Raw genomic sequence first — 26,086 nt, 5'->3', positions numbered from 1 at the left:
TAAAGAGTAATTTGGTCAGCTTTTGGTCTGTCATCTTTTTAAAAAATATCAGTAGGCATCTTCTTCTTCCCCACTTCCTCCCAAAGCTATTTTTTTCTCTACAATTTAAATATAGTGCCCAGCATTTTAAAGGTCCTGACAAGTTTCATATTTTAAAAATTCAGCCACTAGTTCTTTTCTCATGTGTTGCACTACTTAAAGCTTTTAAGTTGTTACGGCAACAACACTTGAGCATGACTGTGTATTGCACTCGCTGAACTAAATGAAAATCACTTTAAAAATTGTTTTAAATGTATTTTTCAATTTTAGTTGCCATACAATATTATATTAGTTTCAGGTAGTACTGATTTTTTAAATGCTGACTTATATCAGGTTTTTTTTAATGGATGGTTTCAGAGTAAATTGGGTAAATTTCTAGTTTGTAACAGGAATTAACCAAGTCAACTCTGTAACAACTACCATTTAGAAGATGCCAGGCACTGTTCCAAGCATATTATCTAATTTAATCCCTGCAAAAATGCTGTAAAGTATATGTTATTATACCTGTGTTATTTGGAATCTTGGGTTTAACTCGTCTTATTCTTCATTTTCTTTGTAACCACCCCGGGGTGGGGTGTGGTCTCTGTGCTCAGGAACTGCTCGGAGGTTACTCAGCCCTGTGACTCTAGTTCCATCTGCTGCCCTGACTACTTTCAGCACCACCCTTGTGCTCGGACCTTTGATCTCTGCTTAGGGAGGCCTCCTCTGCCATGTCTAGGCCCAGGTTTCTCCTCTCTCTTCTTCCACATCAGCTCGGGTAGCATGGTATGGGAATTTGCAGGCCATCTTGTTGTGCTCACTTGACTTCCGATCTGCGTGGGTGGGATGGGGGGATGAGACAGCATGCTGTGCCAGGGTCCCTGTGGGAGCCGCAGCCTTGGGTGGAACTGGAACTGTCCACTTGCTCTCCTCCTCATTCTGCCCACCTCCTGGGCTCTTCACATACCTGCTGTTTTCTGTCTCCCACACGTGCCATAGTCCCTTCACCACCCTGATAAGTTCAGACCTCTCCAGGACTATTGTATGTGGGGCTTTCTAGAATGGTATGAGTCTTATAAGCACATTAAGTTTGTGAAAATTGAGCTATATACTTTCAAAATGTTTAATAAAAATAGTGTGGTGGATTTACCCATTGTTTAGTCCAGTGAGGTCACAGTGAGTGTGAGAAGGGGAACAGCACTGTGCTATTACTTGGTCAGTCTCAGTCCCTGTGCATTTTGTAGTGGGAGCCTCTTGCTAGGCCATGATTGGTTTCATTGTCCATGCCATGCGTACCCCTAAATATAAGCCAGCTGCTTTACAATCTGCTCAACAAGATAAAGAATCTATTTCTAATATAAGATGAAAAACCATACATATGCTAACATATTTTGTATATATATTTATATATTTGTATCATTAGTCTCACTTGTAGAAGATGGGTCAGTCTGCAGGTAAATCTAACATTTGAACATTTTGACTGAATGATTATCACTTAAGCTGTTACCCCTGCCTAGAGACAACCTCGTTGTATACATATATAAAATTCTTATATTTGGCCTTTGCTAAATGTGTTTTGAGTTTGAATATGTTTTATTCGTCCTCTCAGTTTTGATGACATGCATACAGAAAGGGGACCTTTTCAAGGATTTTATTTATTTATTTTTGGAGAGAGGGGAAAGGAAGGAGAAAGAGGGGGCGAGAAACATTGATGTGCAAGAGAAATAGCTATCAGTTGCCTCTCACACGCCCCCAGCTCGGAATCTGGCCCTTAACCCAGCATGTGCCCTGACTGGGAACTGAACCAGTGACCTTGTGCTTCATAAGCCAGCACTCAGCCTACTGAACCACACTAGGGCAGAAAGGGGATGTTTTCCACGTTAAATCTGTACATCTCTCTTTTTTAAGTTTACAAATTACTGTTGTATGCATTGTGTCATATACTCTTAATAAGCTTGTTAGATTGTTATTTCTCCATTTAACAGATGGACTCAGGGCTCAGCTTACTCAGATTGTGGTGCAATGTGAATGTAAAGCCAAGGTTTTGGGTCTGTGGTCTGGAGCTCTCTAGTTCAGTCTGTACTGAGATGTGTCTCCCTGGAGTGCTGCCAGGTGCTCACCGTGGCACAGACCAGCAGGTTTTCTTCATGCCTGCATTCCCAGTGCCTGGCTTATCAGTGGAAGCTGTTTGTTTTTTGGTAATGAATTAATATATTTTGAATCTGAATGGTTAGAAAACAAAAGACAGCTTGGTTTTATAGTAACACCTCTACACTTAAAGTTAGTCTAAATATTATTTGTTAAGCCATTTACATTTTTCTCTTAATAAGTTGTGTTAACTGATTAAAAATGTTACAGGGTTATAATTAATATTTTAGTGATATAGTGGGATTTGGATTAATTTGCTGTTTTAAAAATTAATCTTTTCTCTTAGAAGTCAATAAACTTTGTAATTAATACTGAAATAATGTAATTAAAACCATAGATACTAATATTTTTACGATCTCTTACACAGGCACTGAACTTACCTTCAACTACAACCTAGAATGTCTTGGGAATGGAAAGACTGTTTGCAAATGTGGAGCCCCGAACTGCAGCGGCTTTTTGGGTGTAAGGCCAAAGGTATCTTCCAAACATTTGCATCCGGAATAATGGTGTGGTCCTCCCACCCTAACCAATGTAGGGCTGAGTTTATTTTAAGAGGATGTCTCTTTGAAATAATGAAGAATTGTCATGGCCACTGGTAATTTTACTAACTAAGCATTCTGATGATCAGTTTGGTGACATAAGAGAGTATGAGTATTGTTGGAATGTTTTGAGCGTTCTGACTTCTAATCGGTGGTGCCGTTCTAGCTAAAAATAAAAACCCTGTAAAGTGGGTTACTGCCCACATTTTTATTTGTTTCAGCTGATCTCATATTTCCTAATATGCTGCATAGTATAACACTGTCAATAAACATAAAACCTTTAGTCTTACCATTGTAATAAATATAAACGTTGTTGTGTCTTCCTGGTATTTTATGTGCTCTTTAACTGAATTATAATTCTATAACTGTTAAGAATTGTTTCCAAATCTATATCTCTCCTTTTTTAAATATTATTAAAAACTTTCCTTGCTGTTACATAGTCTTCTTAATCATCATTTTTAGTGACTATTAAGTTTGTTATATAATGGATGGAGCATAATAGATGAACTTCCAGATTTCTCTATTATAAGTAACAGCATACTGAAAATTGAAGTTTAATTTTGATGGATAGTGGATTATGCAGTGACTTCCATTGGGTATTTCCATTATGGTTTTTTGACCATGAAGTCAACATTAAGAACTGAAAAATGCAAATTAATACAGAAACCTGTAAATAAAGAGGGTAATCATTTTGAGCAGTAACACATGAAGAGTTCCCACTAATTACTTTATCTTAAATTATTATAAAATAGTAATTGAGGCTAACCCGAGCTTAATGGTGTTCTGTATACTGGGGATGTCAGCTCCTGCTTCCTTAAGGTCTATGTAGCATTTCACACATGAATCCGTGTTAGAGAAATTCAAGAGCAGAAGCTTTGAAAACCACTGGGTTTAGAGTGCAGGAAGACCTGCTTACTGCACCAGTGTCTGTCTTGGGTAAAGATGCACCACTGTTTGAGGGCAAGGACCATGGCTAGTGCTTTGTGTCTTCCTGGCACATATACAACTCACACTGTGTGCTCAGTGGGGGTTAGTTGAATAGGCTAAGAAATGTAGTGCACACACAAACACAAAGAAAAGTCTTCCTTGGTTATGAAATTAAGGTGAAAATAAAACTTTAAGCCTTGAGTGTCAACAAAAAGAAAAGCATTTATTTTATTTAGGTGGCAGGAGTAGTTGATACAAAAGTTAACAATTAATACAACATTTATTGGGTACCTGTAATGTGCTAGGTGCCTTTTCTGCATTTTTCTCTCATCTTTACAACAGTCTCTGAGGACTGTCTTTTCCCAGAGGAGAGACTGAGGCTCAGAGAGGATAGTTAACCTGGTCAAGATCATACAACTAATGTGTCGACAGAATGCTGACTGCTCAATATCTGACCTCTAGAATCAACCCATTGCCACGGAAGAAAAGTCAAAGAAATTCAAGAAGAAGCAACAAGGGAAGCGCAGGAGCCAGGGCGAAATCACAAAGGAGCGAGAGGATGAGTGTTTCAGCTGTGGGGATGCTGGCCAGCTCGTCTCCTGTAAGAAACCAGGCTGCCCAAAAGTTTACCACGCAGACTGTCTCAATTTAACCAAGCGACCAGCAGGTTAGTGCAAATCAGTTCAGAGTGCTCTTTGTTCTCTGCCAGAATTCTCAGAGCCCTTCGCATAGTACTGACAGGATGTGGGTCCATGTTCTCATTCTGGAAATAAATGACAAGGGCTTAGAAACTTAGGTTATAGAGAGGGAAACAGAAACTTACTTGATAAGTGTCAGGTGCTTTAGTACATTTCTGTTATGTTACTTTATCCTCCTAGCAACCCATAAATATGAGACCTTTTCACCTTTCCATGATGCAGATAAGGAAACAGAATCCAGTTTTGTGAAAAGACTTGTCTCATTAGAGCATATAGTTGGAGGAGCTAGACTGAAAGCCAGGTTTTCTGACCTCAAGGGCACTAGGTCATGTTCCCTTTCTGAAGAAAGAGAGGTTGAGACAGAGTGGAGCTTTGGGTCGTTCTAGTCGGTGGGGCATGGATTGACATCATTTAGACCCCCTGCGGCACACACCTCTGTGAAGGAGGTGCAGCTTTGTGTCAGGTGACATGTGAGGAATCTGCTTAGGCAGATGTGGTGCCCGGGAATCTGTATTTGGAGAAATCCCCCAACTTTGGGTGGTGATTCGGAGTGAGAGGGTTGTAGGGATTTGGACCTGTCATCTGTTTTAGAGTACAGAGGTAAGAAGCCAGTAGGAAACCACTCTGGGTTAAGGAGACTATTTAGTCCAAGTGGCCTGCTTCCTGGAATTGCAGGAAAGAGCAACTTCGGGGTGGGAGTGAGAGGAGTTTGTCTCTGAATCAACCTTCCACCAGTATGTGGTGGCCAGGGTAATGAAATAGTGGAAACCAAGTAGTGTGAGGGCAAGGCCATAACATTGACCTGACCGTGCCAGGAAGTGGAAATGGGAAATCATTTCAGAATCAGCTACTCAGGGCCGTCAATTGGCATAGGCTCTGATGGAACTGATCTTGCCTGTGAGCCAAGAGTCAGGTATAGCATAGTTGGGTTTTTTGGTTTTTTGTTTTTGTTTTGTTTTGTTTGTGTGGGGTTTTTTTGTTTGTTTGTTTGTTTGTTTGTTTTTTAAACAAAAGTGAAAACACTGTCCATGACAGCAGCTATCATGAAATGAAGGCAGAAAGATAGCACCTGAAGTTAGCTTTGGGTCTTTTTCCATTGATTCTGTATGGGCACTACAAGTAAAGTTTGTGCTAGTTTTTTAATTATTATTATTTAATTATTTCTTTTACTTTTGAAGATTTTATTTCTTTTTAGAGAGAGGGCAAAAAGGGACAAAGAGGGAGAGAAACATCAATCCGTTGCCTTTAGCATGCCTTCAACTAGGGACCTGGTCCCACAACCCACGCAGGTGCCCTCACCGGGAATCAAACCAACAACCTTTTGTTTTGCAGACCAGCACTCAATCCACAGAGCCACACCAGCCAGGACTCAATTTATTATAATTTTTTTCCATTAGTGTATAGTCCCCTTACACCTGCCTTCCCGTCGTCTGCTATTTTCAAGACTTAAAATTGAGCAAAGGTATAGCTGCTTCCTCTTCCTACTTATAAGCAAATAAGTAGGAGTTTATACATAGCTGAGATTTTCCTCTTGGAATTAATATTTAAAGGCTGTATAGGACAAAAAGAGTTTGCAAAAATATGAAAGTAATCTCCTCACATCCTACCTAAAGGAAGCTTTGGGTGATTTTTCCTTGCTAGAAATAGAAAAAAGGACTTACTCTTGCTTGTATATTTAGTTGCTACTTGGTACTTGGCTGGGTTTTTGTTTTGTTTTGTTTTGTTTTGATTTTGTGGGTAAAGGGGTAGACAGAGAGAGAAACATGGAGTTGTTGTTTTACTTATTTAGATATTCATTGGTTGATTCTTGTATGTGCCCTGACTGAGGATTAACTGTGCAACCTTGGCATATTGAGACAACCTCTAACCAACTAACCTACCCAGCCAGGGCCCTGGCTGTTATTTTTATAAGTGGTAGTACAGAAGAGGAGGCCAAGATCCTGGGGCCAGGGAAGCATGAGGTTTCTGCAGAACACGGCAGCTTGAAATCACTTCCTTGACCTGGTTCCAGAGCCATGACCCATCTTGTATGTATGTCTTGTTTTCCTAAGCTTTTGTTTCATGTCTGTGTTTTCAGGGAAATGGGAGTGTCCTTGGCATCAGTGTGACATCTGTGGGAAGGAAGCAGCCTCCTTTTGTGAGATGTGTCCCAGTTCCTTTTGCAAGCAGCACCGGGAAGGGATGCTCTTCATCTCCAAATTGGATGGGCGCCTGTCTTGTACAGAGCATGACCCCTGTGGGCCCAACCCTCTGGAACCTGGGGAGATCCGTGAGTATGTGCCTCCCCCAGTACCACTGCCTCCAGCCCCAAGCACTCACCTGGCAGAGCAATCATCAGGAGTAGCTGCTCCGGGACCGAAGATGTCGGACAAGCCACCTGCTGAAACCAATCAGACATTGTCGCTGTCCAAAAAAGCTCCAGCAGGGACTTGTCAGAGGCAATCGCTGCCTGAAAGACCTCCTGACAGAACTGACTCCAGGCCCCAGCCTGTAGATAGGGTCCGGGCCCTTACAGGGTCAGGGACCAAACCTCAGTCCTTGATCTGCAGCCAGAAGCCATTGGACAGGCCACCTGCAGTAGCAGGACCAAGACCCCAACTATCTGACAAATCCTCTCCAGTGACTGGCCCAAGCTCCCCGCCCTCCGTCAGGTCCCAACCACTGGAAAGACCACTTGGGACAGCTGATCCAAGGCTGGAAAAATCCATAGGTGCTGCCAGCCCGAGGCCCCAGTCCCTGGAGAAAACCCCAGTTCCTACTGGCTTGAGACTTCCACCAACAGACAGACTGCTAGTCACCAGCAGCCCCAAACCCCAGACTTCAGACAGGTCTCCAGACAAATCCCATGCTCCTTTGTCCCAGAGATTCCCACCTGCTGACAAAGTACTATCAGCTGTGGTCCAGACCTTGGTGGCTAAAGAAAAAGCACTGAGGCCTGTGGACCAGAACACTCAGTCAAAAAATAGAGCTGCTTTGGTGATGGATCTCATAGACCTCACTTCTCGCCAGAAGGAACGGGCAGCTTCTCCTCATGAAGTCTCACCACAGGCCGACGAGAAGATGCCAGTGTTGGAGTCCAGCTCGTGGCCTGCCAGCAAGGGTCTGGGGCAGATGCCCCGAGCTATTGAGAGAGGCGGTGTGTCAGATCCTGTCCTTCAGCCTCCCGGAAAAGCTATGGCCCCCTTGGAGCACCCCTGGCAAGCTGTTAAGTCATTCACCCAAGCCAGACTTCTTTCTCAGTCCCCTGCCAAGGCTTTTTTATATGAGCCAGCAACTCAGGCCTCAGGAAGAGCACCTGCAGGGGGTGAGCAGATCCCGGGGCCTCCCAGCCAAGCACTGGGCCTGATGAAGCAGGTGAAGCAGATGGCTGGAGGCCACCAACTACCTGGACTTGCTGCCAAGAGTGGACCGTCCTTTAGGTCTCTTGGGAAGGCCCCACCCTCCCTCTCCGCTGAAGAGAAGAAGTTGGCAACCACAGAGCAGAGTTCCTGGGCCCTGGGAAAGGTCTCACCCGGGCCAGGGCTCTGGCCCATGGTGGCTGGACAGACACTGGCCCAGTCCTGCTGGTCCTCTGGGAGCACACAGACGATGGCGCAGACTTGTTGGTCTCTTGGAAGAGGGCAAGACCCTAAGCCAGAGCAAAGCCCATTTCCAGCTCTTAACCAGGCTCCTTCCAGTCACAAGTATGCAGAGTCAGAACAGAAATAATGCCAGTGAATGTCATGTGACCAGACCAGCTATACCCCCAGGGTTCTTGGGGGAGGGAAATATTCACCCCCCCCTTCCAAAAACAGACCCCGACACTTTTCCGCTGTTATTCTTTCTTTATATCCCAGCATTCAGAATTCTGGTGACATTAGCCAGTGGGCTTGTGGCTATGTGAACCATGTATGGAAATCCAAGTGGGCCTCAGCCAAGGAGACAGACAGACTTGGGTCTCTTTCCCTCAACCTTTACACATGGTCAACTTGAAATAAAAAGTCCACTCTGGAGTCAAGCATGGGATTCAATTCCACTGGTCAGGTTGGAAGGAAGGTACAGGGGCTCTCTATTTCTCTAGCCCTGCAGACCTCCACCGAGGGCACCTGATGAACCCCTGGGAGGAACTGATAATCCATTCAAATCAGTGGTGATTTCTTGAGCATTCTCGTGTGCTAGGCCAGGTGCTAGTCACTGATAGGAGATACAGAAATAAATAAGACCTGATCCCTGTGAGCCTAACATGCCTGCCTGGGCTTCCAGGCTGCTTTCAAGAACCTTTGACCAGGAAATAATACGAAGAGTTGAGGGGCCCTGAGGCTCCAGGCTCATTCTGTAATGTTCCTTGTGGCCCCAGAAATGGTCGTGTTGAGTGTGGTTCTTCTGGCCGGGTGTGCATGTGTGCACGTGCAGATGTACCTAGGCAGGAGGGGCTGCACAGAGGCCAGGCAGGGCTGTTGGCTGGGAAGCCACTGCTGCTTCTGTCTGGGTGGTGCAGTCTGAAGGTCTGTACTTGACGGAACAGCTGGTTGGGGGCTGGGCTCCACAGGGGCATGGCTTTCCCACAGTGTAAGAAGGCAACTGGCAAGCGTACCTTTTTTACCAGTTTTCCTCCTTTTACATCAACCCACCCATGCCTGTTCCCCAGACACTCAGGTGCTTTCAGATTTCAGAGTCTCGGGCAGTGGACCTAAGGAATCTCTGGCAAGCTCTGGGCTAGATCCACCACCAGCTCAGGGAGGTTGCCAGGCCCTGATGGAAAATTACTTATTTTCTGATTATTTGCTCTTCTACCTGAATGGAAGGAGTCCTCTTCTTCACTAGTGGATTCTGCCACCTTCTTCCTGAGAATTGTGCTCTATGTTGAGAGCACTTGCCTGCTGACTCAGTTCAAAGGCAACCATAACCCTTCCTTTATGACTGGCAAGATGTGGCATTTAGAGAAATGTCCAGTCTAAGAGTTGACTCCTCATAACTGCTGATTATCTGTTACTGCTGCCCTGAGCTGGGGCTCAAGGGCTGGGAAATCTGTTGGTGCTACCCTGCCCTACCGTTCACCCAGCTCACTGACTGCCAACAGGAAGTGCTGTTTGGTCAGTTCCTTCCCATTCACTCACGCCTCCTTTGTCCCTAGACCAAATGTGTTTACCTCTCTGCTTTGCCAACTTAGCCAGCAGCTTTAGCCAATCAGGTCACCTGGCCCAAATGTCTCCTGACCATTCTGTCTCAGTTAGGCTTTTAACCCCTCAACAGGATTCTGTATTTTGTCCCAGTTTCCCACTAAGTTCCCTAATGAGGTTGCTCCGATCACTCTTAAGGAGGGAACAATAGTTCTTATAGAAGCATTTGCGCTTTATATAAAGATTAAAAAGAGACTTCGCTTTTATTTCCCAAAGTTAGTCTCTGGGGTTGAGACACTTGAACTCAGGCAGAGGCACAAGGCTGGGCAGGGCTGCCCCGAGTTTAGGGGCCTGTCCTTGCATCTCACTTAGACCTCGGAACCTCCTCTGTAAATTCCACCTGCCTAGTTCTCCCCTTCCATCCTATAATCTCTTCCCACATCATCAGAGAGGAAAAGCTCTTTGTTTGAAAGGAAGAGAAAACAAAGCATCTTATTTTCTTTTTTAAAAATTTTAAACCATGGAAAAGATATTTTTAAAGAAATCCACCCAGAACATTAAAGTTCATTATATTAAGTATTTATCATGTGTGAGAATAATAAGTATATATCTGCAGCTAGTAAGTCTTTTCCCTAATCTCTTAGGTTGTATGATAGGGTTTGCTCGGTGCCAGTCCTGTGCCCTTTCCCGTCATCTGTAGTCGTGATCAGAAAAAGTATCCGCACTGCACTGTTAGACCCTCCTTCACTATGTTGTGTGCTAAATTACCGTAGCTCTTTGTTTCATGAAATAAACTGTGAATTTTTGTGTGTGTGTGGTGGGGGGTTGTGCAGGCTATGTAAAAATTTGTAAGTGGAGAAGTTTGATTCTGAAGCAGCTTCTCTGAAGTAGGCTTTGGTAGGTAATTGACTTGACAGCCGCTCTAAAGAACTCCCACAGTTCAGGAAGGAGTGAGGGAAAGGTGAGCCATGATTGGCCACTTTGTGGTTTTGCTTTGGTCTTTTCTATTTTCCATCATTCACTGGTAACTTCCTTCCAGACCTGCCTAGGAAAACAACATAAGAACTATGTTTGGTTTTGGGGGTAGGAGGCAGTTCTTTATCTAGATGGATGGAGTGCCAGGCTTTCCTGAGGGCCATGGAAGGAGTCTCTCAGGTTGAATGGAAACTACAGATTCAACTGTCAGGCCCCCTGATCACAGCAGATGTTAATGACCTCTAATGACCTCTAGGTCATTAACATCTTCACACCATGAAAGCAGTCATTGTACAATTAAGAGTAGAATCAAGACTGTTGAAAAGTGAGACTCTGGCCTGATGGTGGGAGTGACCTAGCCAGCCCTCGGGGGTCCCCTGGAGCCTGCACTGAGGCCTTTTCTCCAGGGAGTGTGAATTGGCAGTTAAAAGGAAGTCATTTCTTAGAAGTTCCTGATCTTTGTGCAGAATGATATTTTGGGTATTTGGCCAAGTGCTTGGAAATTGGAATCTCAAGAGAGTTTGCCTCTAAGCCAATTCCCCAGGAAGCCTTTCCCAGGGGGATGCCATAGCTTCTTCCATAGACAGAACAAATACCTCTCCAAGCCCTGTTAAGTCAGGGGAAAAAAGCTTAAGGAAACTGTTAAATTCAAAGCCTCATTTGCTTCTCATACTGAAGCTAACCCATTCTAATAACAAGATAGCTGTCACTACTACAAAAGCATACAAGTTTTTAAATGTCTGCTTCCCCCTACAGTTACTGAGTGATTTAAATCACTGTGTTGATCCTCTTCCAAACAACTACCAAATCTACATCTTTGGCACTGATGAAAATTAAGTGTATTTTCCATATCCTCTACCCCACCCCACGGTCAGGGCATGAAGCGCACAGCAGCTCTTTCACAGGTTTGGCAGTGTCTACTCGCTGGAGCTGGACTCCCAGGTTGCCTTGTGAGAACACAGTGGAGGCGAGAAGTCTGGTCCTGGCAGCTTCCCCTGTGGAGAGGAAGTAGGGGAGCCCTACACATGGGCGGGTTCTGGCTGCAGCTTCTATGAAGCGGGTCTTCTAAGGCTTTTTGGGGGGATGTTGCCATCTTCTTGGGATTTGTCAACCAGGAGGTCAGAATGGCCCAGTGTTGTGACCTCTCTGAGATGGAAGCAGGAAGGCGCTGCCATGAGCCCCATTCCTGCTGAAGGACGTTTGGGCTGTTCCACGTATTAAGACATTCCAGATTGTTTAGAGCTAGGTAGCCACTGCATGAGGTTGGCTGTGGCCTAGAAAGCTTAGTCTTAGCCGAGCTTTCTAAGGCCAGAGTTTGCTATAGTATAAATTGAACTAAGAATAGATCGTTGCTTTGTACACTCAAAAAAAAAAAAAAAAAGTAATGATGGTGCTAATTTCCCGGTATAAATAAGCACTGCCAAGGGTTGAGGGACTGGCGACTTGAGAAACCCAGCTTCCTGTTTGGGAGGAAGAGATTTTATGTAGAACAGTTTCCTTGAGGCTCCGTTTGAGAGGAGAGGGGCAGAACCTCGTCGAAGGCTGTACCCAGCCCTGGAGTGGTCCAAAGCAACACAGAGGTGGAAGAAATGCTGTGTCCAGATGAGTGTGGCCATTGAGTCTCTCAGGGCTGGCATCACCTTGTCCATGGCCTCCATCCACACTGCCTGGAACAGGTCGGTAGAGTGCTCCAGGTACAGGGTCTCCCTTGGTTACCCTCTGCCCCTCTCTACCCCTTCTACTCTTGTGGGAACACCTCTGTTGCTTATGAAGATTAAGGGTAATGTTTCTTAAGGAAGTGGTAGGTTTATTTAGAAGTCCACAACCTGGGAAGTGTTTCCTACCAACATAAGCAAAAAACAGCACACATGAAATTCTTAAGTGGTCCCTTTTCTAGAGCTGCTTTCTCATGACTTTCCAAAAATCAGGCTGTGGAGGGGCTTCACATGTAGCACTCTGGAAGTCAAGCAGAAGAGCTTTGTGGACAAGAGGTGTGAGCACCGGGAGTAGCAGCAGAAATAGTTCTGGTGCTTTAGACTTCCAGGGTAGGGGCAGAGAGCAGGTGGGCTCCAGGCCTGAGGTGGGTGCTGCCTGTGTGTGCATGTAGGTGAGTGTGTGTAGAGGATGGGTGAGTGCAGCACACAGGAGCTCGTGGAAGAGATTTCTAAGTCTTGGCGAAGAAACAAGCTGACAATAGAGATCTATCTTTATATTTTTAAGAAAGGGATGTGGGGGAATCAGCTGAGGTCCATCACCTTTTTTTTTTCCTCCTCCTCACCCCCATAGATTGTCAGCTATAAGTGAAACTCTTAGTGGAAAAGAGGGGAGCCCTGTGCTAGGAGTCCCCATAAACATGTACTGTAATTCTTTGTATATAGAAAAAAAATTACTGTAAAGTAAAGTTTAACTTTACTCTTATGGCCCTTACCCTGTGTTGTGTTTTGTTGTCTGTGGGGAAATGTAGCCCAGCAGGAGGGAGGACGGGTTTGTGGTGAGAGCAGGAGCCAGCCCCAAAGCGAGTTTCCAGTGGACACGCTGGAGCCGAGCCCCTCTTCCAAACCTCCGGGGGCGGGGGGGGGGGGGTTTCCTCCCAGTAGTGGTTAGGTGCCAGAATGTATTTCAGGAGTGGCTGGTTAGTTTCGGTCCCTACACAGGAAGCCTTCATCACCCATAAAGTAAGGATATTTTGAGGAATTGGTTTTTTAAAAGGAAGTAGAACCAAAGGACTTCCTGAGTGAGTCTGACCATCTTGGCCAACTTTAGTTCTTCAGAGGCAGGTGCTAAGCCCTGCAGAGGGCCCAGCCTAAGGTGGGAAAGCCAAGGCGAAGGGGCCAAGCCTCCATAAACGTCCTTTTTGAACAGGAAGCGTCAGCCTAGCTTACAGTTAACACCTGATCCTTCAGAAATATTTGGACCTACAAGGCCTAAAGCTACACTTGAGGCAACCTTGGGAGTCTGCCTCCCCGAGACCTAGTCCTGAACTTCCTGCCTCTTCAGCAGTCCTCTGGGGAAGGTACATCTTTAGTCCTAGAGTTTACTTCACAGTCCTGAACTGGGCAGTGGTTACTTTTAGAGGTAAGAAATTGACACCAAGTTTAGGTCCCTTATTCAATTCTGAGTCCAAAGACCTTTGTCTTACAGAACCTATGATTTTTCTCATTATACTACATTGCCAGATGCTGACGGGAAGCTTAGGATCTGAGCCACAGGTGTGACTCAGGCCTAGGTGTGATAGATGTGGTAGGACCAGTCTGAGGTAGGAGTGCTTGATCTTTGATCTCTGGACACAACTTAAGTCCCTGCCTAGCTCTTCTCAGCACCAGGAAGGAACTGTGAGCACTGCACTGTTCCAACCCCAGCCTTTGGCCCTAACAGAGTACAGGAAAGGGCTCTCATTTCTCCAGTATTTCAGCTGCAACCCTGGAGTAAAGTAACTTTAGGGCTGGGAGGAGCCTTCATACAGGAAGTGAGGCCGGCCAGCCAGCCGGCCTGAGAAAGAACTTGGAGCCTTGATACCCAACTACACAGCAGGGAAAGGGGCTGAGTGTGGTTCACAGTGCATTGATTTTATTTACAAATCAGATGCTACTTAATCTGCAGACACAAGTGCTGTTAAGGACAGAGGCCTGGAGTCCAAATCAGCCTTTCCCCTCCTGATGTCCACCAGTCCGCCCAACGCTGCATCTGTTCCATGGGCCAGCACAGGCAGGTGCCACCCTGCTGCCATGGGACTTGGGGTAGCTCACACGTGTGCCCACCCAAGCCCAGACAAGAGCTAGGTCCAGCCCCTTGGGGAATTCCTTTAATTCCCCCAGGCCAAGTGAGTGGCGATTTCAGTGATGGCAACAGCTGTAGAAGTAGGGGTTTGCCTTCTGGCTCAGATCCACGCCCTTGTCCTCTGTCAGAGAGAGAGGTGGCAGCTCAGCACCATTCTGTTGGGGGATCTGATAACCACCGTGAAGGGGGCTAGATGCTGAGGGCCTAGACGGAGTCTCCAGAGAGGCTAGGGAAGTACACACCTGTCATCACCTGGAAGGCGGCCACACTGACGTAATCCTCTGCCACTTTCTGGAAGAGCTCGTCTGGCAGGAAAAAGGACCATCAGTGAGGGCCCAATGCCAGCAGCCCTGGGATCACCCAGTGACAGCCGTCTAGGCTCTGCTCTGCTTCGTCTGGTGCCCCCGCTGGCTCCTGCTGTGAGGCCCAGGACAGCACTCACCCACACTCTGGCCTGTCTTGCTGGATGTTTCAAAGAGCTGAGCTTTGATATCTGTAAAGAAAAATGACTAAAGCCTCATATCTGAGAGCCAGGTGGCTACAGACAAAGGGGAAGTCTAGCAGTGCAGGGGCGCTATTGGACCCCACAGTTGAAGGAGGCCAGAAAGCTTTCCCAGGGCAATGGAGGCAGTCCCTACTTTTCGTGACCCGCTGGAGCAGCATTTCCCTCCCCCACCCCCAGGGAGCTGAGGAGAAGCTACTGTCTGCATAGTCCTGGACGTCGTGGAAGTCCACACGACGACGACGCCTGTCCTCCTCCAGCAGGTCACTCTTGGTGCCACACAGGTAGATCTGACAGCCCTGAGGCAGAAGACAAGGTCAGAATCACCCACAGAGACCACCAGAGCACCAGCCCGGAGTCCTCTGGTGAGATCTGACCACCTACCTCCTCCATGTTGCGCAGTTCCTTCACCCAGAACTTCGCCCGCTCAAAACTGCTGCTGTCCGTGAGGTCTTGGCAGGGGGCAGGCAGGAAACAGTCAGGGTTAAGGGCTATTCTCTACGGTCAGCCTAGCCCACCCCCTCTGGCTTGAGGAACAGGCCAGAACCTCGCCTTTACCGTAGCAGACGATGGCAGCCTTGGCGCCCCGATAGTAGATTCGACTCATAGCCTCGTAGCGCTCGGAGCCTGCTGTGTCCTGAAGGGCAGGGGAAAGCTCAGCCATGGCCCGAGTTACTGAGCCATGGCTGCAAATTAATGCGTCCTCAAACACCCACTTTTAAACTGGGTCTAGGGAAGAGAAATGGCCTCTGTAAGGCCACAGATCAGACAAGAACAGAAGGGATCAAGCCTCCTCAGGAATGGGTTTTCCCAGAACTACCTGCCCAGGGCACTTACCCAAATACCCAAAGTCACCGTCCGGTCTCCGACAGACATCACCTTGGCCACGAAGGCGGCCCCAATGGTCTGCAACCAAGGGAAAACGATCAGAACCGTGGACGAGTGCTGGCCTCCCACCTGCGCCGGCCCCGCGAGGCGCACTCACGTTCTGGTAGGGCCCCACCAGGAAGCGGTCGTGCACGTAGCGCTCCACCAGGCTCGTCTTGCCCACGTATTCCTTGCCAAGCATCACCACCTTGACGTCCACCCGCTGCCCGCTCATGCTCTCGCGGCCGCCTCACCCGCGTCAGGGCCCTGCGCCCCCGCGACGGGTAAACGCGGATTTCCACTCGGGCAGGGAGCGCCCAAGCCTCCGTCCCTACGACTCGAGACACCACGGTGGGCTTCAGCTACAGCAGCGCCCTGCTGTCCCCCCTTCCCCCTCGGCCCCGGGCGCCGATCCTCCTCCCGAGAGCCCAGGGCCCGGGGCGGCCCGGGAGCGCGCGGGGCAGCGCCCTCAACGGCGCCGCACGCCGCCGCCCAGCTTGCTCGCCGCCGGGCTCAGGCGCCGCCACAACTCGGACTCCCCACGGAGCTCGGAGTCCCCGCTAACCCGGCTCAGGCCAGCAGCTCTGCGACTCCCGCAGCGGGTGGGGTTAGAGGGCGAGGGGGTGGGACCGCGGGTCACGTGCACAGGCGCCGGAAGTGGTGGGTACTGCGCTTCTGCGCCGGAAGTGGCGGGCGGCTGGACAACTCCTCATGGCGGTGGCTGCCGGTGGAGCGCAGGGTGGTGGTGACTGAGCTGCGTGCCTGGCGGGCGTGCGCCGAGGCCCGGCCTGGTCTGCGCGTGCCCCTTGGGCTCTGCACCCCTGATGCTGCACGGGTGTTGATCCCGCTCCGGCCGGGACGATGGTGAAGTATTTCCTGGGCCAGAGCGTGCTCCGGAGTTCCTGGGACCAAGTGTTTGCTGCCTTCTGGCAGCGGTACCCGAATCCCTATAGGTACGTAGCCCGGGATATAGCAGCCTTTCCCCTCACTGTTTGGAATCGAAATGTGGGACCAGGAAGGACTCTATGTCGAGTCCGAGGTAGGGGATCGCCGGAGCCGTGGCCGTCCGTAGAGTTAGAGGACCCTGTCGGGGAAGTGGCCAGGCCTGCAGAGTGCTGGAAGGAGGCCGGGCCTGGGCGGTGGTTTACTTGAGGCCGTATTCTAAAGCTCTGTCGACTGCCGGTGGCTGGCGAGACAGGAAGAGGCGGCGGCACGGGAATTGGGAGGGTTCCTGGGGATGGAATTCCCAGACGTTCTCCTACTCCTCTGCTGTGGCGCTCTCCAGCGGTGCAATAAATCAACAAGGCCCGCCATGCTGGGAGGCCCAGGAATCCAGGTCAGCGAGGGGGCAGGAGTTGGAATTTGCCCTGGGATAGGTTCAAAGGACTCCATCTTCAGGCCTGAGCTACAGCACAGATCACTGCAAGTTTAGGAGAAGTTCTGACCATTCTGGGCCGGGAGTCTCCAGATGGGAACCCCAACAGGCAGTCTCTCAGGGTCAGGCTCCCGACGGTCACCGTCACTCTTGACACCTGCAGCAAGCATGTCTTGACGGAAGACATAGTGCACCGGGAGGTGACCCCTGACCAGAAGCTCCTGTCCCGGAGACTCCTGACCAAGACCAACAGGATGCCCCGCTGGGCCGAGCGACTGTTTCCTGCCAATGTTGCTCACTCGGTGTACATCCTGGAGGATTCTATTGTGGACCCGCGGAACCAGACCATGACCACCTTCACCTGGAACATCAACCATGCTCGGCTGATGGTGAGACTCTCTTGGTCCCCCCGAAAAGTGGATAGAGCTCCTGATACCTGTGGCTCTGGAGCCAGTGATGCTGAAAGTGGTTTTCAAACAGTAGTCTATTGGGCCATAAGGGTGCCTTGGGTGTGCCTCATAAGGGAGAGGATCTGGGCCCCCACGGACCAGAGGAGTTACACTCTTACATGCCTTACACAATAGAGTTCAGCCTAAGGTTTGGGGGGATATGAGGTTTCATGCATCTTTGATCTCTTTTTAAATCTTGAGAACCCTGACCCAGCCAGGTAGCTCAGATGGTTATGAATGTCGTCCCAATACACAAAGGTTGAGGGTTTGATTCCCAGTCAGAGCACATACAGGAATCAATCAGTGAGCCCTGGCCAGCATGGCTCAGTTGGTTGAAGCATCGTCCCGTAACCGAAAGGTTGTGGGTTCAATTGCCCATCAGTGTACATGCCTAGGTTATGGGTTTGAACCCCAGTCTGCGCACACACGATCCCTGGTCCAGGCACGTACAGGAGGCAACCAGTTGATGTTTCTCTCTCATATCGATGTTTCTCTCCCATTCTCCTCCTCTGAAAGTGGTCAGAAAATATCCTCTGGTGAGGATTAAAAAAACAAAAAACAAAAAACAGTGAATGCATAAGTAAGTGGAATAAAAAAATGGATGTTTCTCTCTGCCTGCAGAGTGCTGGAAGGAGGCTGGGCCTGGGTAATGGTTTACTTGAGGCCGTAGTCTAAGGTTCACTCCCTTCCTCTTTCTACTCATTTTAGAATCAGTAAATAATTTTTTTTTTAACTTGAAACCCCATGGTTTCAGGAACATTCTGTAGTGTTCTCTCATGTATGAATACCCCAAAGCTTTCAGAGAACTTTCTGTCTTTCTCACCCAGTCTTCACAGTAACCCTCAGAGGTGGGAGTTCCCTCTAGTGCAAAGGAGAAAGTGAGGTGCGAAGAGGGGACGTGTCCTGCAAGCTCACGGAGTGAGCTGGCAGCTTAGTCCACTGCTCCAGAGTCACCGGAGGCCTCGCCGCAGACTGCCCAGAGGGCACTGCCTACTTTCTAAACCACCCAGGTGGTGACCCTGCCGTGAGAGGTGGCGTCCTGGTCAGCTGTGAGACAGGTCTTTGAGGGGTTCTGTGGGGAGTGATGGTCCCTTTTCCTCTGATAATGAGAGCTGTGACAATGGCCAGATTTCCATTTTTATTTGCATTGCCAGTGACCTGGAGAGCTGCAGCAGATAGTAGGCCAGCTAAGAACATTGCCCCCGTGTAGACATAAAGGTGCCGAACCAAATCTAGGGCCAAGGTAGAGCCGGAAGGCCCCCTGGTGATCACAAGAGGCCATTTGCCATCTAGTTTAAAGGGTCAGAAGAGATTGTAGAGACCATAATGACCTTTATGTTCTTGCTTTTCTGTAAATAAGGCTTGGGATGCAGTAAGGAATGGGTCTTCGTTTTATTGCTCTCCCTCGTAAAATGAGGCAGTGAGTCATGTTTATGAGAAGCTGGCAAAATGAAAGACTCCCACAGAGTTGTTTGGCTGGGCTCCCTGCACAGGTGGTGGAGGAGCGATGTGTTTACTGTGTGAACTCTGACAACAGCGGCTGGACCGAAATCCACCGGGAAGCTTGGGTCTCCTCTAGCTTATTTGGCGTCTCCAGAGCTGTCCAGGTGAGCAGCGGCTTGGGGGTGCTGGTGTTCTGAGGCCCGGGGCATTGGGCATAGAGACTGGGCTGGAGGTCAATGGGAAGCTCAGAACCCTCCCCCTTCTCATCTTTTGCCAGGAATTTGGTCTCGCCCGGTTCAAAAGCAACGTGACCAAGACGATGAAGGGCTTTGAGTACATCTTGGCCAAGCTGCAAGGTGAGAACCTCCCAGGCACAGGCTGGGGTCAAGTCCTAGCTGCCCTGACCGGTGTGGAGCCCAGGACTCCTCGCCTGTACCCTGGGCAAATGCCACCTTTCTGACAGGGCCTGGCTCCCCGGTGGTGATGGTTGTGGGGAGCGATTAGGTGGGTCTTCTCAGCATCCTCTGAAGCCAGCCTCCTGCCCTTTGCTGCAGGTGAGGCCCCTTCCAAAACCCTGGTTGAGACAGCCAAGGAAGCCAAGGAGAAGGCAAAGGAGACGGCACTGGCAGCTACAGAGAAGGCCAAAGACCTTGCCAGCAAGGCAGCCACGAAGAAGCAGCAGCAGCAGCAGCAGTTTGTGTAGCCAGCCCAGGCCCTTGGGCTGCAGCACGCCAGACCACCCGCTGCACTCCTCCCTCTGCGCCCCCCCCCCTTGTGCTTTATTATTAAAAGTCAACTTCCAGCCTGATCTCCTGTCTGGGTGGTGGGTTGGGGGTGGTGTCTGTTTGGCATCTGCAGTGCACCAGACACCTTATCCATGTCTGGGCCAGGCCCGCTTCTTCCTGCATCGGCTGGCATGGAGAGCGGGACCGTGACTTGCCCAGGGTCACAGAGAGGGTGCAGGTGAAGGGATCGTAAATGCTAGACTGTAAGCTCCATGAGGGCAGGAACCTTCATTTGTTTGTTTGTTTGTTTTTCCTCTGCTGTGTCCCGAGTACCTGGAACAATATCTAGTACATAATAGGCACTCAATAAATATTTGTTGAATTCAATCAGCCTCAGCTGTAGAGTCAGAAAGCTTTGGTTTGAATCTTGACTCCAGTGTACCCTGGCTTTGGGCCCCAGGCGAGTCCTGTCACTCAGCCTCGGCCACACCTGCAAAATGGGGCCTGCCAGCGTCTGGGCTGTGTGGGCTGAAGGGGCAGTGCAGACCCACCAGTGGTACTGGTGGTGGCTGCTGATCTCATTTCCTCCTTCCCGTCTTGTGGCTGGGAGTTTCCCCATTTTCATCAGGCAAGACCATGGACAGGAAATTAAGAAAGAACCTTTTAATGAAAATACTGTACAGTATCTGTGGGATAAAGGCCAGGTGGCCTTGTCTAGGAAGGAATGGGGGGGGGGGGGAGGCCAAGAGGCTTCCTGTCCCCATGGGGACAGCAGAGCCAAATGCTACACAAAAGAAAAATGCCTGGAAAGGCAGTCCAGGCCCAGGTGCCTGCACCGCGGCCCCTGGGTGGCCCCTAGGAGGGGCTCCCGCAGCCAGTGGCCAAGCAGGGGGAGCACCTGTTCCCATGCCAAGGTCCTTTTAGTTCATTCCAACAGGAGGTGACTCTGGGCAACCCTGGAGGCTTGGGAAGGGCTCCTGTCCCGCAGAGCGGAGGAAGGGGGTCTGAGGGAAAGGCGTGCTCTGGGGCAGCGAGGGTCATAGCCAGGCGCGGCTGTGCGAGTAGCTGTGCTCCTGGCCGGCACTGAAGCCCCGAAGCAGCTCGGCCTCACCCCCGAACACCAGGCTCTCCACATCCACTTCCAGTTCCTCTGCACAGGGACGGGTCCAGTCAGGAGACCTGGCCCACCGCCCTGCCCAGCCCCCTTCTGCTTCAGGGCACTCACCTTGGTCCGAGTCGGAGCGCTCCGAGGCAAGGCCCGAGGAATCCAGGCTGTCCGCGCGCAGCCGCTCCCGCTCGCCCGCCCCCGCCGGCCCCCGGAGCCTCGCCAGCTGCCGCTGCAGGCTCTGCTGCTCACTGCGCAGCTTCTCCTTGAGCCGCCGGGCCCGCTGCTCCTGCTCCTCCAGCTTCTGCAGAGCCCGAGGGAGCAAAGGGTGGAGTCAGCTGCCCAGGGGCCCGGGCACCACCCCAGGACAGCTCCGCAGCGCCACGGCTCCTCTGTGACAGCCTGCCTGCTCCTGATGGGGTTCACTAAGCATGGGCTCCACAGGCTTCCTCCACATCCTCCAGGAACTCAGGCCCTGCACTGCCATGTAAATGGCCTGAGCATTCTGTCTAGCTGGGTAGGGAGGGCGGACAGCACAATCTCAAAGACGTTCAGCGGTTAGTCAGGTGATGGGAAGGAGTGCCCAGTGTTGTACCACGCAATAGGGAGGGGGTGGGGGACCAGTATGGACTCCAGGTGAAGGAGGCAGCCGCCTCGGGGTCCCAGCCAAATGCTGCCGTGTGAGAAGAGGCCCAACCAAGTGTAGCCAGATTACTCAGCTTCTTTGAGAGCTGGAAAGTCACATTCTTCATGTTATGTGGCCTCTTAAGTGCTGCCAACTAACTTAATTTTTGGAAAACTAGAGACTAAACAAAGGCTACCAGTTTGTAACTCTTGGTCAAGACCCTCCTAGGAACCCCAAGCTTTCTTCAGCGTTAATCTGCTCCCCCCACCTCCACCAGAGCTCTGCCAGCCCCGCACACTACGGACTGGAAGGCCAAGGGCCGTCCCATCAGAGCCCTGGGTGGGCAGGAGCCTGCAGTCCACAAGAAGGGGAGCTCGGGGAGGGGCCATTGGGACTGGGTATAGAGGGATGAGTGACAGCTGCCTAGGCGAAGAGCGGGGAGGAGAAGCAGCCAAGCTGAGGGAGACCAGGAAGAGCAACAAAAATTCAGCTTTTTGGTGGGGAATGGGGAAGAGGTGAGACTAAAAAAGCAGGCCAGTGACAAGGCCTGAGATGTGGAAGGCCTTGACTTCATAGAAGGACTGAGAAGGTTCTGTCACGACCCATGGAAGGTCTTCCAGCAGGAGACAGACCTAAAGAGATCTACCGCCTGCTACAAAGAACATCCTAAGGCAAGGAAGGCAGAGGACAGCCTGGATGACGCAAAACAGGAAGCAGGGAGTCCAGGAGGGGGTGGGCGGGGCTTTAAGGAAGGAGCGATCCCGGTCCCGCCCACTGTCCCTCTAAGAATCAGGCTAGGAAGGCTCCGGGCGGGAAACCAGGGCCTACTGTCCAGCTAGGGTGTTACTGAGCCACCATGAGGGGAATGCAGGCACCTGTGGCACAGTGTGGACAGTGCCTACACTGTGACTCATTTGCCACATGGCACACCCACCTGTGTCGGACACAGCCCTGTGCCAAGAGTAGCCCAGCAGAGTGGAGGCTCAATAAATATTGGGTTGGCCAAAAAGTCTGTTTGCTTTTTTTCCATACAGTGGCTCTAGTAGCACTTAGTTTTCCTTAACTCCTTGTGAAACAATTTTGTTAGATTGTATTGTGACAGCTGTCATATCAGTATGCACTACAAAAAAAAAACCTTACCAAATTGGTGACTTTTTGTGTAGCCATTTTAATATTGAAGATGAAAGAAAATATGCAACGTTTTTGACATATTATGTTTTACTATTTCTAGAAAGGTAAAAACCCAACTGAAATGCAAAAAAATATTTGTGCAGTGTATGAAGAATGTGCTGTGACTGATCAAACATGTCAAAAGTGGTTTGTGAAGTTTCACGCTGCGGATTTCGCGTTGAACGATGCTCCACAGTCGGGTACTGCAGTTGAAGTTGACAGCGATCAAATTGAGACACTAACTGAGAACAATCGACGTTGTATGACACAGGAGATTGCCAACATACTCAAAAGATCCAAATCAATAAAGTTATTGGTGAAGATGAAAAGTATGTCTTTTATTTTACAGAAAAAAATTAAACAGACTTTTTGGCCAACCCAATATACTTGTTGAAGGAAAGCCTGCAACTCAGAGCACCTGGGCCTGGATTCTGCCTCTGCCTCTCAGATGCCCCACTGCGCCTCCATTTCTTTGTCAAAAGAACCAGGAGGGCAGGAAAGGTCTCTGGGGATGCCTGAGGCTTTGAGTTAGCACACCCCACTCATGTCCACCAGGGGGCAGCAACGAGGGCCTTGAGAATAAGGTGATGGCCATCCTCTCAGTCCTTTCCCTGTCCTGGCCTCTAGAGCTGCCTCCCAAGGCCGCTTCAGGACAGACTGCTCAGAACAGGAGGACTTGAAGGAAGGGAGAGAGGAAGATTGAGGACCAGCCCTCCACAGTCTTAGGGGCCCTTACACATGATCCATCACATTATCTTCAGCAGGCACGCCCCCCATACAGAGGAGGAAAGGAAGTCCAGAGAAGCCAACTGCCTGGCCCAGAGCCTCACAGCTGGAATAGAAGTAATGGCTGTAATAACAACACTGAACACATACTGGGCAAATGCTGAAGCTTGAGCATCAGAACAATTCTGAGTTATTTTTTGCTTCTCTGCCCATTTAATAAATTTGGAAACTAAAAGTACAGTGGGCCTCTCTCCACGGTTTCCCCCAGCAACTCCCTCCTACACCTCTCACGTGTCTGGCAAGCTGGCCCCAGGGTGTGGGGTAGCCCCTCACCTGGATGTGCATCCTGGCCCTGCGCAGAAGGCTCAGTGTGGTGTAGCGGGCACAGTCAGCCCCCAGGGGCATCTGCTGCTTCAGCTGCTCCAGGCACCGCTTCAGCTGGGCCCTCCTGCAGGGGAAGGGGTCTGGAGGGCAGTGCCAGCCCAGCCTTGCTAGCCAGAGGGCTGACAGGGGAGGAAAGGCCAGAGGGAGGCAGTTCCTGGACCCAGTGCTGTCCAGGCATGGCTGGGACTCACCTGCGCTTCTCCAGCTCGTTGTGCACAGACCTGCCAATGCCAGGGAGCATGGGGTGAGCAGGCATCAGCTGGTGCCCATATCCTCAGTCCCAGGCTCCCGGGGGCTCAAAATGCACTATGGATCTCTATTCCAAACTAGCTCAGTATGGCAACCATGTGCCTCAGGCCCCTGAATTGTCAGGTGGAGGCAGAGACGCATGGGCAGGTTGGGGGTTGGGGGGAGGTGCAAACGCTGTGAGAGGCCCATTTAGGGGGCTGTGGAGCCCAAAGACCGCTACCAGTAGTCAGGAAGGGCTTCCTAAACAGAGGTGACAGTTGAGCGGAGCCAGAAACACAAGTTACCCAAAGTGGGTAGTGGAGGGAGAGACACTCCAGTTGGAGGGAGTGGCATATGTAAAGGGTGGAGACAAGCAGAGAAGAGGAAACAGTGGTGTGATGTGTGGAGCGCAGGAGTGTGGGCAGAAGTGGGGCACAGAGCTGGCACTGTGATGGGTGCTCAAGGACTAGTGCCTGAATGAAGAGAGGGTATGTGTTTGGGGATGGGGAGATGGCAAGAGGGGTCTGAATGTCTCCAGAGTAGGGTACCTGGCCCAGAAGATGCAAGCAACAAAGAGGAAGTGGGCTGAGGAGGGGTCTGAAAGGGACAGCGCCCATCCCCCGCTCCCCGTTGCCCTCGGTCCTCCTCACCGCCCACTGTCCAGCGCTCCAGGAGCTTGGGGGGACCGCTTCCTTTTCCTGTGGCCGGGGCCCGGACTTCTGTGCGGGCACAGGGACGCGTATCCGTGCTCAGCCTCTGCCAGAGACAGTCCCGGTCCGCGTCAGGATGGAGCTGGTCCGAGCGCGGGCCCCTGGCACGGCACGGTCAGGGAGGGGCTTTTCGCGCCAGGGCCATTCTCCCAACACCTCCCAGCCCGACTGCAGACCTCTCCAGTCGAAGACGGGAGTGCCACGGGGCTACTGCCTTAAAGCCAAGTATGCATCCTGCAAGTTGGGAGCCAAGTCCAACCGAGGCCCGTGTCAGCAAGGTCGTCGCCTGGAGTCCAGCCAAGGGTTTTGCCTCACCTCTCTCGCGGCGTTCCAGGAACTCGGCTGCTTGCAGCAAGACCTGGATGTTGCTGGCCACGGGTTCCATGTTGGCTACAGCTGGCGGCGGGCGAGCTGGAGTTGAGGGCCGCCGAAGCAGCAGCACCACTTTTGTTACAATGTAACTGACACGGTGCCACAAACACAGGCGCCCGGCCCCGCCCCCTCCCCCTGGACGCCCCGCCCGCAGGATGGCCCGGCTCTTGGACCCGCCCCTCTAGAACCCGCCCCGAACCGCAGCCCAGCCCCCAGCCGCCCGCCCCCTCGGACCCCTGCGGTGTCAGTACCTACATCAGCTCTAGGTCCGGCCCTCGGGCAAACCCCAGTCTGAGGGTTAGTGTATCTTGCTCGCGTTGGTAAGCGACCCCGCGATGGCAGGGAGGTGTCTCTGGGCCTCAGTTTCCAGACCGTGCGGACAGCTAGGGCGCCACACAACAGAGCTCTGGGGGGCCTGTAGTCTCCGGAGGCCCCGGGACTCGCAGATGCACGTGGGCGCCGCGGGGGCAGGGAGGGTGAGCGCCGTTGCCCATTGGCGGGTCGCCTCCTGCGGCTCACTGTCGTCACCTTCGGGGCGGGGCGGGAGAACCTCTGAGGTACTATTGGCTGCACGCGGCTCCGCCCTCTCTCGCTGCTGGTCTACCCTTTCGGGCGGGAAAAGGAGCAGGTTTCAAATTTGAAAACCGGGGCGGTGGGGGCGGGGCTGAGCGGGAACCGGTCGTAGTGCGCAGGCGCCCGGGGTCCCGCTCTGCTTGCGGGAGCCTGTGCCCTGGTCTACCGGCTGTCAGCCCCCGTGATCCCAGCTGGGCTTCCCTATTGTGGCGAAGGGGGAGCTTCTCCTCCTCACCTGCCCGGAAGCTAGTGTCGCTAGGAAACGTCAGCAGGGTACCGAGGGAAGTAGGCAAACTGGCCTGCTGGAGAGTCCTGGGCCCTGAAGCTGTTAGAGTTGGGCTCCTCTCCTGTCACCAGTGCTTCTCAGCTCTGTGACTGTGGAAGTGACCTCCCTCCTGTAAGCTCGGGAAGCCCTGCAACAACAGCGTTGTTGCAGGATCAGAGCCCACGCCCGTGAGCTGCCCAGGAGGTAGGAGCTGCTGATTTCCTCGCCCCCAGGGACCACCAGAAGCGGGATTCTTCCGCCTCCAGAGCCCCTGGTTACATCCTACCTCCCCCAAGGAGTAGCTACAGTGACGTTGAGGGGCAGCAGCAGTAGAAGCAGGTGTGGCCACACCTGTGGGCACACTTTTACTGGGAAGAAGACCTGTC

The 26,086-nt window shown here is 50.9% G+C and overlaps 4 protein-coding genes across 16 annotated transcripts in view; 2 read left to right on the top strand and 2 right to left on the bottom strand.

Moving 5' to 3' along the window:
- NSD1 (nuclear receptor binding SET domain protein 1) overlaps window positions 1–12,831 on the top strand; it is a 141,957-nt gene extending 129,126 nt beyond the window's left edge. For all 12 annotated transcript variants that reach the window (XM_045823033.1, XM_045822960.1, XM_045823014.1 and 9 more), the window contains 3 exons: window positions 2,534–2,640; window positions 4,095–4,299; window positions 6,408–12,831. In XM_045823033.1, the coding sequence (XP_045678989.1) occupies window positions 2,534–2,640; window positions 4,095–4,299; window positions 6,408–8,038 (1,943 nt within the window). In that variant the 3' untranslated portion in view covers window positions 8,039–12,831. The remainder of the gene's footprint in view (window positions 1–2,533; window positions 2,641–4,094; window positions 4,300–6,407) is intronic.
- Window positions 12,832–13,949: 1,118 nt separating this feature from the next.
- Window positions 13,950–16,136, bottom strand: RAB24 (RAB24, member RAS oncogene family). The gene is made up of 8 exons (XM_045827685.1): window positions 15,669–16,136; window positions 15,521–15,589; window positions 15,242–15,320; window positions 15,068–15,135; window positions 14,883–14,982; window positions 14,624–14,674; window positions 14,424–14,486; window positions 13,950–14,302 (listed from the first exon to the last, which is right to left on the bottom strand). The coding sequence occupies exons 1-8, from the start codon at window positions 15,783–15,785 to the stop codon at window positions 14,238–14,240; spliced, it is 612 nt and encodes a 203-aa protein (XP_045683641.1). The 5' UTR covers window positions 15,786–16,136; the 3' UTR covers window positions 13,950–14,237.
- Window positions 16,137–16,236: 100 nt separating this feature from the next.
- PRELID1 (PRELI domain containing 1) lies at window positions 16,237–19,929 on the top strand. The gene is made up of 5 exons (XM_045827672.1): window positions 16,237–16,503; window positions 17,089–17,314; window positions 18,868–18,981; window positions 19,095–19,173; window positions 19,372–19,929. Exons 1-5 carry the CDS (start codon window positions 16,412–16,414, stop codon window positions 19,518–19,520), a joined length of 660 nt encoding a protein of 219 aa, XP_045683628.1. The 5' UTR covers window positions 16,237–16,411; the 3' UTR covers window positions 19,521–19,929.
- A 279-nt stretch (window positions 19,930–20,208) lies between these two features.
- On the bottom strand, window positions 20,209–25,291 carry MXD3 (MAX dimerization protein 3). 2 transcript variants are annotated; one of them, XM_045826496.1, is made up of 7 exons: window positions 25,114–25,291; window positions 24,806–24,901; window positions 24,431–24,536; window positions 23,744–23,773; window positions 23,502–23,616; window positions 20,768–20,951; window positions 20,209–20,692 (listed from the first exon to the last, which is right to left on the bottom strand). In XM_045826496.1, the coding sequence occupies exons 2-7, from the start codon at window positions 24,873–24,875 to the stop codon at window positions 20,580–20,582; spliced, it is 618 nt and encodes a 205-aa protein (XP_045682452.1). In that variant the 5' UTR covers window positions 24,876–24,901; window positions 25,114–25,291; the 3' UTR covers window positions 20,209–20,579. The 2 variants fall into 2 exon arrangements, with proteins under 2 accessions (XP_045682452.1, XP_045682461.1); XM_045826505.1 differs by having other exon boundaries at window positions 25,118–25,291.
- Window positions 25,292–26,086: the final 795 nt, after the last annotated feature.

Source organism: Phyllostomus hastatus, unplaced genomic scaffold (assembly GCF_019186645.2).
Source record: "Phyllostomus hastatus isolate PE091 unplaced genomic scaffold, TTU_PhHast_1.1 phas_contig_150, whole genome shotgun sequence".
In the NCBI taxonomy this organism is placed as follows: domain Eukaryota; kingdom Metazoa; phylum Chordata; class Mammalia; order Chiroptera; family Phyllostomidae; genus Phyllostomus; species Phyllostomus hastatus.
Note: the sequence above shows the minus strand (reverse complement) of the source record. Positions and strands in the feature narration are given on the sequence as shown.

What these genes read in the sequence shown, in the direction of transcription:
- RAB24 (XM_045827685.1), bottom strand. Translation starts at nt 15,785, where the DNA reads ATGAGCGGGCAGCGGGTGGACGTCAAGGTGGTGATGCTTGGCAAGGAA. An exon ending in TGGTGGGGCCCTACCAGAAC is followed by an intron (nt 15,590 to 15,668) that starts GTGAGTGCGCCT and finishes CCTTGGTTGCAG; the next exon opens with ACCATTGGGGCCGCCTTCGT. An exon ending in CGTCCAGGACTATGCAGACA is followed by an intron (nt 14,675 to 14,882) that starts GTAGCTTCTCCT and finishes TTTTCTTTACAG; the next exon opens with ATATCAAAGCTCAGCTCTTT.
- PRELID1 (XM_045827672.1), top strand. Translation starts at nt 16,412, where the DNA reads ATGGTGAAGTATTTCCTGGGCCAGAGCGTGCTCCGGAGTTCCTGGGAC. An exon ending in CGGTACCCGAATCCCTATAG is followed by an intron (nt 16,504 to 17,088) that starts GTACGTAGCCCG and finishes TGACACCTGCAG; the next exon opens with CAAGCATGTCTTGACGGAAG. An exon ending in GCGTCTCCAGAGCTGTCCAG is followed by an intron (nt 18,982 to 19,094) that starts GTGAGCAGCGGC and finishes ATCTTTTGCCAG; the next exon opens with GAATTTGGTCTCGCCCGGTT.
- MXD3 (XM_045826496.1), bottom strand. Translation starts at nt 24,875, where the DNA reads ATGGAACCCGTGGCCAGCAACATCCAGGTCTTGCTGCAAGCAGCCGAG. An exon ending in AACGAGCTGGAGAAGCGCAG is followed by an intron (nt 23,617 to 23,743) that starts GTGAGTCCCAGC and finishes CTTCCCCTGCAG; the next exon opens with GAGGGCCCAGCTGAAGCGGT. An exon ending in GGGCCAGGATGCACATCCAG is followed by an intron (nt 20,952 to 23,501) that starts GTGAGGGGCTAC and finishes CGGGCTCTGCAG; the next exon opens with AAGCTGGAGGAGCAGGAGCA.